At 31.3% G+C, this 16,035-nt stretch overlaps 1 protein-coding gene across 3 annotated transcripts in view; it reads left to right on the plus strand.

Annotated features, from left to right (window-relative positions):
• The window catches only part of LOC127715442 (NF-X1-type zinc finger protein NFXL1-like), a 45,526-nt gene extending 32,019 nt beyond the window's left edge, over nt 1-13,507 (plus strand). Inside the window, exons 13-19 of one of the 3 annotated variants that reach the window (XM_052221480.1) lie at nt 2,390-2,510; nt 2,767-2,926; nt 4,701-4,814; nt 5,431-5,562; nt 5,994-6,233; nt 7,021-7,212; nt 10,901-13,507. In XM_052221480.1, coding sequence (XP_052077440.1) covers nt 2,390-2,510; nt 2,767-2,926; nt 4,701-4,814; nt 5,431-5,562; nt 5,994-6,233; nt 7,021-7,212; nt 10,901-11,128 — 1,187 coding nt within the window. In that variant the 3' untranslated portion in view covers nt 11,129-13,507. The other 2 variants (XM_052221482.1, XM_052221481.1) reach the window with 2 other exon arrangements.
• The last annotated feature ends 2,528 nt before the right edge of the window (nt 13,508-16,035 follow it).

A 16,035-nucleotide genomic window follows, 5' to 3' on the forward strand; every position in this document is an offset into this window, starting at 1 on the left:
GACTTATCCAAATTTCATGAAACTTAATATAGTTGTTTCTTATGATGGTCAAACGATCTGTATACTTTTTGGTGAAAATAAGATTAAAACTTTTTGAGTAATTGGACTTAGTAACTAAAACAGGTGTGTGTTTTTTTTCACATGTCGCGCCGTATCTCAAAAACAATTTATGATTATTGCTTAAAACTTGACACACTTCTTAGTTATATTAATCTTAAGATCTGTATACTTTTTGTTGATGATTCAAAATTTTATTTTAGAGATATTGAGTATTTTGTTAAAAAAGGGGGAGGGGTTTTTCACATGTCGCGCCGTATCTCAAAAACAGTTTATGATTATTGCTTAAAACTTTACACACTTCTTAGTTATATTAACCTTAAGATCAGTATACTTTTTGGTGATGATTCAAAATTTTATTTTTGAGTTATTGAGTATTTTGTAAAAAAAGGGGGAGGGGTTTTTCACATGTTGCGCCGTATCTCTAAAACGATTTATGATTATTGCTTAAAATTTTACACACTTCTTAGTTATACTAATCTAAAGATCTGTATACTTTTTGGTTTTGATTCAAAATTTTATTTTTGAGATATTGACTTTTTTTTTTTTTAAAAGGGGGGGTTTTCACATGTCGCCGTATCTCAAAAACGATTTATGATTATTGCTTAAAATTTTACACACTTCTTAGTTATATTAATCTAAAGATCTGTATACTTTTTGGTTTCGATTCAAAATTTTATTTTAGAGATATTGAGTTTTTTGTATAAAAAAAAAAGGCGGGTTTTCGCATGTCACGCCGTATGTCAGAAACTATTTATGCTTATTGCATAAAAATTCACACACAAGACCACGGGCGTATCATGCGCTCATGGCGCAGCTGTTTATTGGCTTTTTGTCAGAGAACGTTAAACTGGTTTAAGGATGTTCGCTACTCTGTTTCAAAATAACATGCTTTTAAAAGACTGATATAAATTGATAGTATATAAATAAAGAAACTAAAAAAGGAGAAAAAAAATGAAGGGTCTGTGTGCTTGTTTTCGAGATATAAGCCATTGAAAATTTGGGGGGAAATTATTCTCTCTAGATTTTTCATACATTTAATATTGGCACCTTTTTTTTCAAAACCGATGAAAAAATAACAATGATTTTATAAGATTTTCAAAGATGACATTTTAGACTATATGTAATCAAATTATGGAAAGAAAAGTAGGGGTTAATGGGCAAATTTTTTTTAATGGCACTACATGGGTAGGACCATGGGTCAGGATTCCGAACATCTGACAAAAATTCAAAAACCCAGAGGAGCGAACATCCTTAAAACAGTTTAACGTTCACACAAACTATACTCCTTGCCTATATATGTCGACTATATGTTGTAAAACTAAAACATACAACATAAAGACTTGCACTGTGCATATACTAACACGATTGTTACTAACTTAGTGAAGGGAATTAAATACAGCACATAATTTGGAAAGCTGGGTTCCAGGTCAGGAGCCTGTAATTCAGTGGTTGTTGTTTGTTGCTGAATGTCATATTACTTGATTTGTCACAAATTAAGCCATTTATTTTCCTTTTTAATTGTTTTACATTTTTCATATTGGGGCCTTTTATAGCTGACTTTACACTATAGGTATTGTTCATGACTATATGGTGCCTAATAATTGTTTAAATCCACATCATTAGGTCTCTGTTGATAGTTGTCTCATTGGAAATCATACAACCTCTCCTTATATCAAAATGTGCTTGCTACTGCATTTTATTTATATTTATCGTCTTGTTGTCAGTTTGTTGTATGTTCTGTGATAAAAGATAAAAATTATCTCCATGGCCTCACTGAAAAACTCATTAAAACATGATCATCTTCAATTGACATCACAAAATATTTTGTTTTTTAAAAAAATGTTTTTTTGTTTAGACTTTTGTGCTGTATAACATCAACAGGAATTCAGGGCATGATTAATTATTGTTTAACTAAAATTCAGGAGATCCATTTCCCTATTCAGCACTACTGTGGATTCATTATTATTCGTTGGATACCAGTTATTGTGGATTTTGTTGGTACAGGTGAACCACGATATTAAATGTTCAGCAAATAACAAATTATTTGTAGGCTTGTATGCAGGCTTTGGCAAAACCATGAAATAAATCAAACATGATTGTTTTCCATTATCCAAATGAAAATTGGTACCCAGGAAATTAAATGAATCCACAATAAATGATGTACTGTAGCAACATATTCTTGATGTGCATCATCCTGGAGGTGTTTTGGCTGAACATCACACACTTATATTAATCACTTTCATATATTTAAACTTATTGCTTTTTTTACTTAAATATTGCATGTATTACCTAATAAAGTTATATAATCATATCTCTTTTCCATTTCTAGGTCGTTGCTACCCATGTTCGAACACAGTAGAGATAACATGCAATTGTAAAATGGCGAGGATAACAGTTCCGTGTGGAAGAGAAAAGATCACCAAACCTCCGAGATGTCACCAAAAGTGTAGGTCAGTAGTCAGTAAAAAAGGGGGAGTATTTATTACTCAAAGTCTAAAAAACTATTCCATAAAAGTATTATTATGTATTGATGACTCAATTTTGTGTGCTAATTTCCCGATTCGAAAAGAAATTACATTTTGATGGAATTCATTTAGAAAGGGCTAATTGGAAGAAAAGATATCTCCATAAATTAGTAGGTCAAATACACCAGAACTCTTTGTAAGTTATGTATGTTATTTGTTATTTTGTCTTTCCTCATTTTAGGAGACCGCCATTATGCCACCATCCTGCCACAATACCACATTCTTGCCACTTTGGAGAATGCCCGCCTTGTAGACTTCCATGTTTAAAGCAGTTGTCTCTGTGTGGTCACTCTTGTCCTTTGATGTGCCACTCAGCAGTCAAGGTCAAGATTAAAGAAAATGTAAGTTTGGGATTTGAGAAAACACAAAATGGAATAAAAGCCATGGTCAGAGACATTGAAAATGATTTAAGGTTATCATTTAAAAATGTGAAGGTCGAAATGAAATAAAAATATCAAGATGATGTTGTATTTGAATATATATTTTTACAATGTAACTGACAAGTTGCATTTGATTACACAAATTCAAGTTTGAATGAAATATATACAATGAATAAGTATAAGAAGGTTATGTCCACAGTAGGATGGAGCCTCATTGTCTGAGTGTTCTTAGTTGTTTATCTACTGAATCAATAGAATGTCAACTCTGAAGTTGTGAGTTTGAATCCCGCACGTGGCAGCTGCATTCGACTGCAATCTCAATTGACATGATTTGTCAGTTTTTTTGCCTAAGGTCACTGGTTCTCCCCAGGCACTCCAAATCCTTCACCAATAAAAACTGACAGCCAGTAGTTCTGATAAAACTCTAACAATCAACCAATTAATCAATCATCCTTAGAAAAATAAGATGTGTAATGATTGAGACAACTCTCCACAAGAGACCAAATGACACAGACATTAACAACTATATGTCAACGTATGACCTTTAGCAATAAGTAAAACCCATACTAAATAGTCAGCTATAAAAGGCCCAGAAATTAACAAATATAAATCATTCAAACAAGAAAAATATTGGGAAATAACAAATATAAATCATTCAAACATTAAAACTAGCGTGGTGATTTAAACAAAAAAACGAATATTATATACAGCAACAAATGACAGCCACTGAATTACAGGCTCCTTACTTGGGACAGTCACATATAAATTGTGGTGGGGTTAAAATAGTTAGATGGCACCAAACCCTCCCCCTTGGTATGATAAGTAGTGTAATGTTTTCAAATTTTTCATGCAATAAAATCAGGTGATTTTTTTTTTGCAAATTTAGATACCATATTTTGGGAGGATATTTTGGCGTTTTTTTTTCTCGAAAGGCATGTGTTTTATTTTGGTGTGTGTAATTTTGGTGCTTCGTCCAATTGAAATGTTTAATTTTGGAACAACAGTAGAGAGCAACCTCATTCATATTTGTCTTTAATTACCCCTTTATTGACAAATATCATTGAATTTCTCAAACTAGAAACACGACAAAGTTAACTTAATGAAGGAATCGGATACGGATGCAATTGCAAATAATTCCGTATATCGTGATTCAAAGCTGAAAGAAAATATGAAATAAAATCTTAAACATTAAAACCACTTTTTAAATAGATTATTTATTTTTTACAAATATCATTTGAAATAAATTTTAATCATCTCTATTGCAGTACATGTTAATCTATTGACGATCAAGGATTTGAATTTTAATCCTTATGCCTCTGGCAGTACCTATTAATTAATTGAAGATAAAGGATTACAGGAAGTTTTGATATTCTAATTACCAATAACGGCGTCTAATCAGCAATAGCCTGGCATATTTATGACATGTGATAATAAAAATTCATGTTGTGTTTTCTTAACAATTACAGAAAATTGACAATTAAGTAAAAATTATATAGTGTTGTTGTCAAATTATACCAGGTATTTATTTGCAGATTTGGCTATGTTACTTAAGTTTCGGGTTTAGCCTTATCTAGCTTTTTTCGCAGTGATTTAATTTAACAATTTCTAGTTGGTTTACAGTATGGTCTTATTTTGCTGAGTTCTCATGAATTCTCGTGACACATTTTAAGTGTATTTCATACTGTTTACTCATTATATCATGTTTATAATCTTATTTATGATCTTAATATTACAGCTAAATGTTGCTGGACCTTGGGAAGGAAGACCAACAATTAGAGAGGAAATTCAAGATAAACCTTGTCCTCCTTGTAGAGTACCTATACCTATACAATGTTTAGGATTACATGAGGTAAGTACATGTATATTTGACAGGTTTATTTTAGTCAGGCTTTTACTGCTATTTGGTTTGCTCACTGTTGAAGGCCATACAGTGACCAATAGTTGTTAATCTTTTACACCCTTTGGTCTCTGGTGAAGAGTTGAAAAACCACATTTTATTTTTAAATTATAGTATGCTTAGTATTATGTTGACTTGGAATAGGGGGAAAATGTGTTATGAAAAGGATTCCTACTATATTTTCAAGCATGAGCATACACACTAATTTAACAAAGACTATTAATAAAACATAAATATAACTTAGTCAACTACTAAGGGCTGTTCCATAAAAAAAACATACATCAAGTTTTATAGGTAACTGTTGCTCTCCTCAAATACATAATTATTAGTATTATGTGTACCTTATTATTATTGATTGGAAAAAAACGATGGTATCAACAAAAACTTTCACAGTTTTCCAAGAAAGAAAAAAATTGTTTGAATTATGAAAAACTACATACATTATAATCAAATTTAACTAGGAATCTAGATTGCAGGAACTAGATATTCTCAATATACATGTTTTGATTATAAAAGCAGTCAATTTTGAAAAAAAAATCTTAACTTATTATTTACATTTTTATTTCAGACAGGTAACTTTGCATGTTCTGATGTTAGACCCTACAGCTGTGGTAGGCCATGTGACCGTCTGCTGGCATGTGGTAATCATACATGTCAACTACTCTGTCACCAAGTTACTGGAGCAAAAGAAAATGGAAAGGTGAGTTTAAATATTGAATTGCTTCACTTTGAAACCATTTTTGGATCTTAAAATTAGTTGGTTATATCTTTGGTATAAAATCAGTGTACTATTGTGTTGCTTTTTTCTTTCTTATTTTAATTTTAAGAGTTAGTCAAATTCGTTTTAACTATGGAAACTTGTCTTTTTTCAACAGCTTTGATAACATACAGTTTAGATGCTGCTAAAGTTTATATACTTTTTATCCAGGCTTTTTACCCAAAAAAATTCTTATCAGTTTTCCTTCAACAATTCTTCCATTTCCTTTAGTTATTTATTTTGAATAAAAACAACATTTAAAAAATAAGTTTTACCCCTCAACTGGAAAAAAAGTAATAAAGAAAGAAATAGTCCTGATAAATGCTGTTCTTGTTTAATAATTAAAGTGTTTTTTTTTCTATCTTCAATAATAGGCGGGTGACAATTGCAGTCCATGTGATGAGGGATGTGACAAGCCCCGCCCAGAGGGGTGTACCCACAAATGTCCACTACTCAAATGTCATCCAGGAGATTGTTCCCCTTGTACACAGATGATCCGCATGAGGTGTCATTGTCAGATAATGGTACAACATTTAGATTGCAATAAATTGACAAATTCCGATGAGCATACTAAAAATACCCTGAGGTCATGTGGAGGTCAATGTCCGAAAAAGGTAAGTAATATAAAGCCAAATTATCACACTTGTGTATGTCAAATTAAAGATCGATTCTGTCAGGGAAAAAGATTGAATTTGTTGTTTTGTGATACCATATGAATGAAAGGATGTGTATATTTCAATATATCAATGAGACAACACAAAAAAGAAATCTACTAGTTTACATACCAACTCAACAGAAATAATGTTAAAAGAGTGAAAAATAGTGATTTTTTTTTTCTCAAAAATGTGACCTACCTGTTATGAAATTGATCTTCAGACAGAGATTTCCAAATTTTGAAGAGAAACCAAAGAGAGGCTTCCATCTGTATCCAGAGAGTTAACATCTTCGACACATTTCTTTATTTGCAAATAATAAGGTTGGAATTGATGGTTTGCATTAAAAAAAAAAGGAGAGCCATAACTCTAGACAACTCTGTAAATGTTATACATAATATATATTTTGGCTGTCATGTGGACATGCTTGTAGTTCTTATAATTAAAAAAGAAGGGCCATAACTCTAGACAACTCTGTGATACATACTTCAGCTGTTATTATATGAACATGCTTGTAGTTCTTATTGTTTAAAAAAGAAGGGTCATAACTCTAGACAACTCTGTAATATATATTTCAGCTGTCATGTGGACATGTTTGTAGTTCTAATTGTTAAAAAAAAAAGAAGGGCCATAACTCTAGACAACTCTTTAATATATATTTCAGCTGTCATGTGGACATGTTTGTAGTTCTAATTGTTAAAAAAAAAAAGGGTCAGAACTCTAGACAACTCTTTAATATATATTTCAGCTGTCATGTGGCCATGTTTGTAGTTCTAACTGTCATGCTGGTCCTTGTCCTATGGAAAAGAAATGTATCAAGAAGACCACACGGAAATGTGCATGTAAACGTATTAAAAAGGAAGTGGTTTGTAAAGATGTGACAAGCAAAGTGCTAGATTGTGATGAGAAATGCAAGGAAGAACAGGAGAAAAAGAAAGAGGTAAGTTCAACAAGAGTTTCAAATGGCTGTATGTCATTGTGGCTGATATGGTTAATTTTTAAAAGCATTTGCTTTTATGGTCTTCGTGTAAATGCCATTTTGTTTACGTGATATAGAGTGCACACATTTTTATACGCCTGTCAAAATTTTGACGGGACGTATTATGGTATACAAATGTCCGGCGTCCGTCTGTCTGGAGTAAACATGTCGCACCGTAACTTCAGAACAACTTATCCAAATTTCATGAAACTTAAGATAGTTTTTCCTTATGATGGTCAAAAGATCTGTTTACTTATTGGTGAAAATAAGATTAAAACTTTTTGAGTAACGGGACTTTGGAACTAAAACAGGGGTGTGTTTTTATACACCCATCAATTTTTGACGGGGTGTATTATGGTATACAAATGTCCGGTGTCCCTCCGTCTGTCTGTCCGTCTGTCTGTCCGGCGTAAACATGTCGCACTGTAACTTGAGAATGACTTATCCAAATTTCGTGAAACTTAACATAGTTGTTTCTTATGATGGTCAAACGATCTGTATACTTTTTGGTGAAAATAAGATTAAAACTTTTTGAGTTACGGGACTTAGTAACTAAAACAGGTGTGTGTTTTTTTTCACATGTCGTGCCGTATCTCAAAAACAATTTATGATTATTGCTTAAAACTTTACACACTTCTTAGTTATATTAATCTTAAGATCTGTATACTTTTTGGTGATGATTCAAAATTTTATTTTAGAGATATTGAGTATTTTGTTAAAAAAGGGGGAGGGGTTTTTCACATGTCGCGCCGTATCTCAAAAATAGTTTATGATTATTGCTTAAAACTTTACACACTTCTTAGTTATATTAACCTTAAGATCTGTATACTTTTTTTTGATGATTCAAAATTTTATTTTTGAGTTATTGAGTATTTTGTAAAAAAAGGGGGAGGGGTTTTTCACATGTCGCGCCGTATCTCAAAAACGATTTATGATTATTGCTTAAAATTTTACACACTTCTTAGTTATATTAATCTAAAGATCTGTATACTTTTTGGTTTTGATTCAAAATTTATTTTAGAGATATTGAGTTTTTTGTATAAAAAAAAGGGGGGGTTTTCGCATGTCACGCCGTATATCAGAAACTATTTATGCTTATTGCATAAAAATTCACACACACAAGACGATGGGCCTATCATGCGCTCATTGGGCAGCTGTTTATTTTCACATGTCGTGCCGTATCTCAAATACAATCTATAATTATTGCTTAAAACTTTACACGCTTCTTAGTTATATTAATCTAAAGATCTGTATACTTTTTGGTGATGATTCAAAATTTTATTTTCGAGTTATTGAGTTTTTTGTAAAAAAAGGGGGGTTTTCACATGTCGCGCACTATCTCAGAAACTATTTATGATTATTGCATAAAACTTCACACACTTGTTAGTTATATTAATCTGAAGATCTGTTTACTTTTTCGTGATGATTCTTTTTTTTATTTTTGAGATATTGAATTTTTATTGAGCTTTTTGGTAAAAAAAAGGTAGTCTTTAGAAAGAACCAATATGGGGAATTTATTTTAGAGAAACATTATACCATAAACACTGAAACATGTTGTAACAATTTTTGCTTCTCTCTTTTATCAACTTTCTGTTTTGTGGAAATTTTCAATTAATGTATTGACGTCATGCAAAATATTCGTTGCTAAAATCTTTGCTCCCTTAATCAGAATTATTGCTTCAATTTGGTATCATATAAAACATGTTGTGAGCAATTTTTTTCTGTCTCTTATATAAACTTCCTATTGAGCAGGAATAAGGAATGAGTCAGGATATACTTAGCACGACTTCCTGTACAACCCCCGTGTTATTCCAGAAACATTTATTATGTTTCTTTTTCACAAGACGACGAGCGTATCATGCTCTTGTGGCGCAGCCGTTTATTCATTCTACAAGTTCATTGATGTTATGAGACTAGTGCAAGGATCCTGAAATTTTTCACACAATTTCATTTTGAGATGTCTTAACAAATTGGTGACTATATTTCAAATAGTCAATATCACAGTGTACCAGATTCATTGCATCAACAAACTTGTATCGACTGTTTCATTGCATTTAACTCGTGAATTTTCTTACCATTTTACTTTAAACGTTCAAGAACAATTTAGAGAAGGCAACAGTTTAAAATTGTAAAGATTTTATTGACTCAAAATGTTTAATTTCTCAGACATCGCTACCGTTTCTTTCCATTTAGGATTTTGAGGACGAAATTAAAACCCGAAGTTTTGCGACAATACTAAAGTACCAGTTATTCCAGATTCATTTCTGGTATTCGTTTTGTTCAGTCCTACATCCATGCACAAGAAAGTGAAAATTTCATATCTTCTCTCAATTATAAAATGGTTAAAAAGGGCTATAAATCTGTCATATCATACTGATAAGGCGACTGATAATATGACTTGACAAACAGATGTTTAAAACACAAAATTGTTAAACTTTAAAAGTTTTAGGAAAATGCACAGGCATATGTAGGGAACCCCCCCCCCTCCCCTCTTTTTATTTTTTTGTGTTTAATTTTTACTTTGGAAATATTCTTTGAAGTTGTTTATCCTGACTTTCCAAGATTTATTTGAAAACCTTAACAATTTTAAATATGGTTTTTAAAAATATTCTAATCTTGCAATTTATTGAAAAAATCAAATTTAAAAAAAAAATCAAAATCACATATAAAGATACATTTCTTGATTGGTATTGTGTATTTCATTTTTATCCCTTCCTGCAACAATTGTCACCTTTAAATTGAGAAAGAAACCATGTGGTATCTGTGAACTAACATAATATAATTGATGTGACAGTTTAATTTGAAAATATGGTGTTTTCTAAGTGGTGCAGGAGATAAGTTCAATTTTTATTCAACATCATTTTGATGCAAATGGTCTTAGATGTAAAACTGTGTTTATCAAATTGACAGAAAATCACCAGGTTTTTAATTTCATTACCTTTGAAAGGGTATGAATACATTGAATATGATAGATGTTAGTTGAACTCGTTTAATTAAGCATGAAATCATTTTACATTTTACAATTTACTGTCCCATCTTGAATAATCTTCTGAAGACAATTTGATGCATGTGTTTACCTAGTAAATAAAGCACATGTGTTACTTGTGAAAAATTACTTTTAATTTTTAAATCAGAATTGTTGATTGTCTTTGCTGAAAAGTAATTAAAAAATTAATAACAGTTGTCAAAGAATTTTAATTTCTTTATGATATTAGTTCTGAGCTTTGTCAGTTGGGAATTAAAAACACAGAAAGAAAGTGATTAATGATCATTAGCCTATATGTCCTGGAGGCATAATATAGTTTATAAGGAGGACCCTAAGGATTATCAAACTATACTGGAGTGGCAGTTTTATTACAGGAAAGGGATTATAAAACATCAAAAATTGCAAAATGCCAATTTAGAAATCTGATCTCAATGAAATGACCATAATTGTTTTTGTAAAAAAATATAATTTGTCCTAAATCAAAATTTTTAATTTAGGACATATAGCTTTCAGCTTAGGACATGACTGGCAAATATGACTAGTGTGATTTTGACAATTTTTTTTTAAAAGGGCACCAACTTTTAAGTTATCTCAAAATGACCGAAATTGTGTGAAAAAATTTCCAGATCCTTGATGTAAAGTTATTTTATTTTTGTTTTACAGGAAGAAGAAGAAAAAAAGAGATTACTCAACGAAGAAGAAATTAAACAGCAACAAGCCAAAGTTGAAGAATTTGAGAAGAGGATGGGAAAAGGAAGAAAAAGAAGAAAGAAGTATGATGAAGAGGAAGAAGAGAAATTAACTTTTATACAGCAACACAAAAAACTTTTAATAATGTCTCTTACTGTGGCTGTGTTAGCAATATTTGCTTATAGTTTATTGTTACAGTAATTTGTTTGTTATAGGAATTTCAAAGTAATGGAATTTGGTAAGGTTTCTACAGTCTATGGTTTATTAAGTTTTTAATATTTATTTGTCTTCTTTGTTTGTGTCATTGGGTTGCTGTCTGATTAATGTACTGTGGATTCACTATTATTCATGGGATACCAAATTTCATGGATTTTGCAGAAACAGGTGAACCACGAATTTAAATGTTTAACGAATTACAAATTTTCTATAAGCTTGTATAAGGGTGTGGATGGGAGTTTACAGAATAGAGAATAATGGGTGAAAAATAAAAGGAATACAGAATAATGAGGTGCTGAAATATAAAGAAAAAGAAAAAAATGGGCCAAAATATACAGAATAGAGAAAAATGCCTTAGCAAATTAAAGAATACAGAAAAGGAGGACTTTTGCAAAACAATGAAATCAATTATCCACAGAATTGCAAGTTTTCCTGAATCCACATAAATTGGTACACATGAAAATTAATGAATCCACAGTATACCCCTCATCTCCTTCTTTTCATTTCAATGGTAGAAACAATTAAAGGTAAACAAATTCCCATCTTATTTATCTGAATATTTATCCAGAACAAAACAATTGTGGATGTATGTTTGCAAGGTGGATGGTCAAATCAGTTTTACCATTGTTTACTATCTAAAATTGCAATTATTGTCATTTGTGTGGTCAATCATGGAATAAATATTAAAAGAATGACTGAAAAACCTGTCTGATGAGTTTCTGTCAATATAGCTAATGAAAATTTTACAGACTCAACTCTAAAACAAGCAAACTTAAATTTTGTGAAAAAATATACACTTGAATGGTGCAGGTATAACTTGCTAACACTGTAAACTAAAATGCATTTGGCCCTTTGTAGCTTGCTGTTTGGTGTGAGCCAAGGCTCCGTGTCGAAGGCTGTACTTTCACCTATAATTGTTTACTTTTAAACATTGTGACTTGGATGGAGAGAGGTCTCATTGGCATTCATACCACATCTTCTTATATCTATTATCTGTATGCAGTATTTCTAAAATTACAATTATCATATTTTGTCCATTATTCAACAATTGCAATAATATGTAAGCAAAGATCAGCCAAAAATTCTCAATTTACAGAATTGTTTTTCAACTAACGAAAAGCAATTGACATTATATGAATCTACACAAGAATGAGATTTTACGGTGCTTTTGTGTGATGTCTTTCAATATTTATTGTACATGTATATATTTATAATTTTGATATTACCTCTAACAGAATGATGATGTATTTGCAATGATAAATAACTTTCCTTGACAATGTTGTAATGTAGTATGTACCAATAGATTACTTATCATGCTTCAGTGTATCATGTATCACTGATTTTAGTTTATTTCTAAATAATATCTTGTTTACTCTGTTAAATGGTACGTTTTTGTCAGTGGATTTTTTTCTTCAAGATTTTGACATCTTTTTCTGTGCACAAAATTGATCTTTAAGGAAAATCAGTGTTTAGGACAAAAACAGGTAAAAAGAAAACAAGTTTACTATAAAAAGTGAAATAACAAAAATTATACACATATTTACAGAACAGATGTCAATGATTCTAGTGTTTTAAAAGTTAATAGTATTATGAGTTTTAGAATTCTCTACCCAAAAAAAAAATCACAATTACTGGACACTCCTACATTCACAGGAACTTCTTTCCTTCTCTGTGCATGTACTGTATACATCAGAATGGGATTGTTTATGACTATGTGTGTAAGTTTCTGTTATGATTATTTATTTATGGATTAAGTAATTTAAGAATTGAATGCATATAATTGGTTTTTATTTTCCTCGTAAATTTCAATTTGACATTCTAAAATGTGTCACAGCAATGTTGTATATATATACTTACATTGTGGGAATAAAGCATGAATCCATCCATACTAGTAATTCCTGATCAATAATCTTTAATTGGATATATTCCACAAATTTCAGTAATAATAATAAATTAATTACTGTACGAAGTAAAATTTCTCCCATTCATTGGGGAATTTACAAAAACATTGTTTAAAGTAATTGAATGGTCCTTACAAAACTTCAAATGGCCTTGGACCTTTGATAAAAAACGTGTTTTTTTTACCTTTTACTGAAGAGACATTAACAAATGACTTTTGACGACTAAATTTAGAAAAGTCTCACATTTTTTCTCGAATATGGTATTTCTTAGACAAGCATAATCCTTCTGATAATATTCTTCACTAGGAAAACCAAAGAAAATAAAAATCTTAATTATCGAAATACCTGTAAGATAGCATTCATTCAAAGCTCTCTACATATTGTTCTAGCTGTAAATTTTTATTTAATGAATTATTTATTGAGTAATGAATGTTTTTGAAAGAATAAAGTTTATGTTTCTGTGTATTTGTTTATTTCTAATGGGGTTTATTTTCAGATGATTGAAGTAAATCAATTGGGGTAATTGCTTTAACATTTGAAACTTTATGGCAAATTTGTAGGTCTTGAGAACTACTGCATTTATACAGCTATAGATGACATAAAGTAACTTTTGAGGTGCTGATCACACGTTCAGTATTACCAGCAGTAGAGGATTGAAATTTTAGTTTTTCAAAGCCTATTATGGAAAATACCATGCACAATAAGGGTTCAAGTTAAAAATTACTTATGCTGATGTTGATAGATTCACTTTCAAATTCTGGTGATTTTGAGGAACTACATATTCCGAATGTTGCAATCTGAGAGTCGTTGATGAGTTGCATGTAGACGAAACGCTTGTCTGGTGTACAAAGTTATTGATTTTAATAATAAATTGACACTGGTATTTTTTTCCAAATTTATTACCCTGCCATGAAATACTAATAGAATATGCAGAGTGATATTTCATAGTGAACTATCAACATTTTCACTGACAAATCACCATCCATGATGCAAATTGTATTGTATGTAAGGTTTAACATTGTGTGCTCTATAAACAATTATGAACAAAAGACTTCCTGAGAACTTCCTAACCAAATTATACCTGCCAACAAGACCATGACGTTCCTCATAACTGGCTTTTAATGGTACTTTTATCATCATCATTTGCTTGAAGGTATATGCATGTAATTAAGTCAATAAATTTCACATAAGAGAGCACACATTGAAGCATCACGCTTGCCTTCTGATTATGATCTAATTTTATTACAAAAGTCTTTAAAATAAAAACCCTACTACAGGTATAACAGTAACCAAACATTTTCTAAAAAAATTGATCCAAGAAAAAAAACCCTTTAGATAGACATTTAGTTTGTAGTTGCAATTTTCCCTGAATTTGCTTTCAGTAAATGGGTAATGTGTTTTTTTGTTTTTGTTTTTTTTTTTGTGTACTTTGCGTCGATCTGATAAGTCTATCCTTTTTCAACTGATTTGTAAGTTTGTTCCTGTGACGTTATGTTGTACTGTATCACCACTGTCCAAGGTGAGAGGAGTATGCTGTATTTCTTGAAATTGAAATAATTTATCAGTGTCTATAGTTCAAGAATCACAATAATAAATGGACTCAACAATTTCTGAATTACTGTACAAGTCTAATTGGCAATCATACAAGATTTCTTATTTGTTTACATAACATCTGAGAAATGGACAGGAGTGTAAAAACCTAAGTTAACAGGAGCAGGATCTGCTTACCCTTCTGGAGCACCTGAGATCACCCACAGTTTTTGGTGGGGTTCGTGTTGCTTAGTCTTTAGTTTTCTATGTTGTGTTTTGTGTACTATTGTTTGTCTTTTTCTTTTTTAGCCATGGCGTTGTCAGTTTATTTTCGATTTATGAGTTTGAATGTCCCTCTGGTATCTTTTGCCTCTCTTTTTTAACAAATGAACAAAAAAATGAGATTAAGGTCAACGAAAGCTGATACGGAAATGCAGACCTTAAATCCTATTTACCCAGGAATTGTTTACCTATTTTCTTTTAGTATATAACGAACAAGACTTATCGCGAACAATTACATTTGACTAATGAGCCTTGAGAATGAAGTCATGGTTAGATAAACCTAGTCAAAGGGAAGGCTTATTATTATATACACCCAGCAAAATTGAACTTAGATTCATACAGTACATATATATGATACTGGACTTATTCACGAAAATTTAACTTTATTTACAGAACAATAAAATGAGACAAAGTCATGATAACAATGATCATATTTGCCAAAATAGTTGTCCTATAACTTAAAATACTTGAATAAATCAGGTGATCAATTGAGGATTTTGTAATTTGAATAAAGATTTGTACAAACACATGATGCTGCAATCTAATTACCATCAATATAGGTCATTCTGTGACATGTGTCGCAGTAGAGACGATAAACTTTTTCCAGCGGCCACACTCAATTGTCTTATTCATATTCCACAATGTTGCGCATGCAATCCAAAATAATAATTGAAATATATGCGGTTCTCTGACAGTTAAAATCCTATATACAGGTGCTCTTTAAGTAAGCAACCTGTATTATTTCAGTGGTTGTCTTTGTTTATGCCATACTTGTTTTATATTTATTGTTTCAGCATAAATAATGCCGTATGGTGATGTATGGTGATCTATATGCGTTTACATCCGGGTCATTTGGTATCCATTTTAAATTGTTGTCTCATTGGCAATCATACCACATCTCTTTATAACTAAAAGAAAATCATTCGTGGTTCGATCTAATGGGGGGGCAGTGAGGAGGTGACTAAGGCATTGAAAGTGATAATATGTCAAAATGTGGTACACGAAACGCTACCAAAATGAAGGATCAGGGCTGCAACGCATTAATGAGTTGGCCTCTCAATGACATTAATGAATTGGGGCCTCGGTGGCCGAGTGGTCTAAGTAGTTACTACTGTAATCACTAGTCAGTCAACACTGAGGTTGTGAGTTCGAACCCCGCTCGTGCGGGTGCACTCGACT

This window comes from Mytilus californianus, unplaced genomic scaffold (genome assembly GCF_021869535.1).
Source record: "Mytilus californianus isolate M0D057914Y unplaced genomic scaffold, xbMytCali1.0.p SCAF_9, whole genome shotgun sequence".
In the NCBI taxonomy this organism is placed as follows: domain Eukaryota; kingdom Metazoa; phylum Mollusca; class Bivalvia; order Mytilida; family Mytilidae; genus Mytilus; species Mytilus californianus.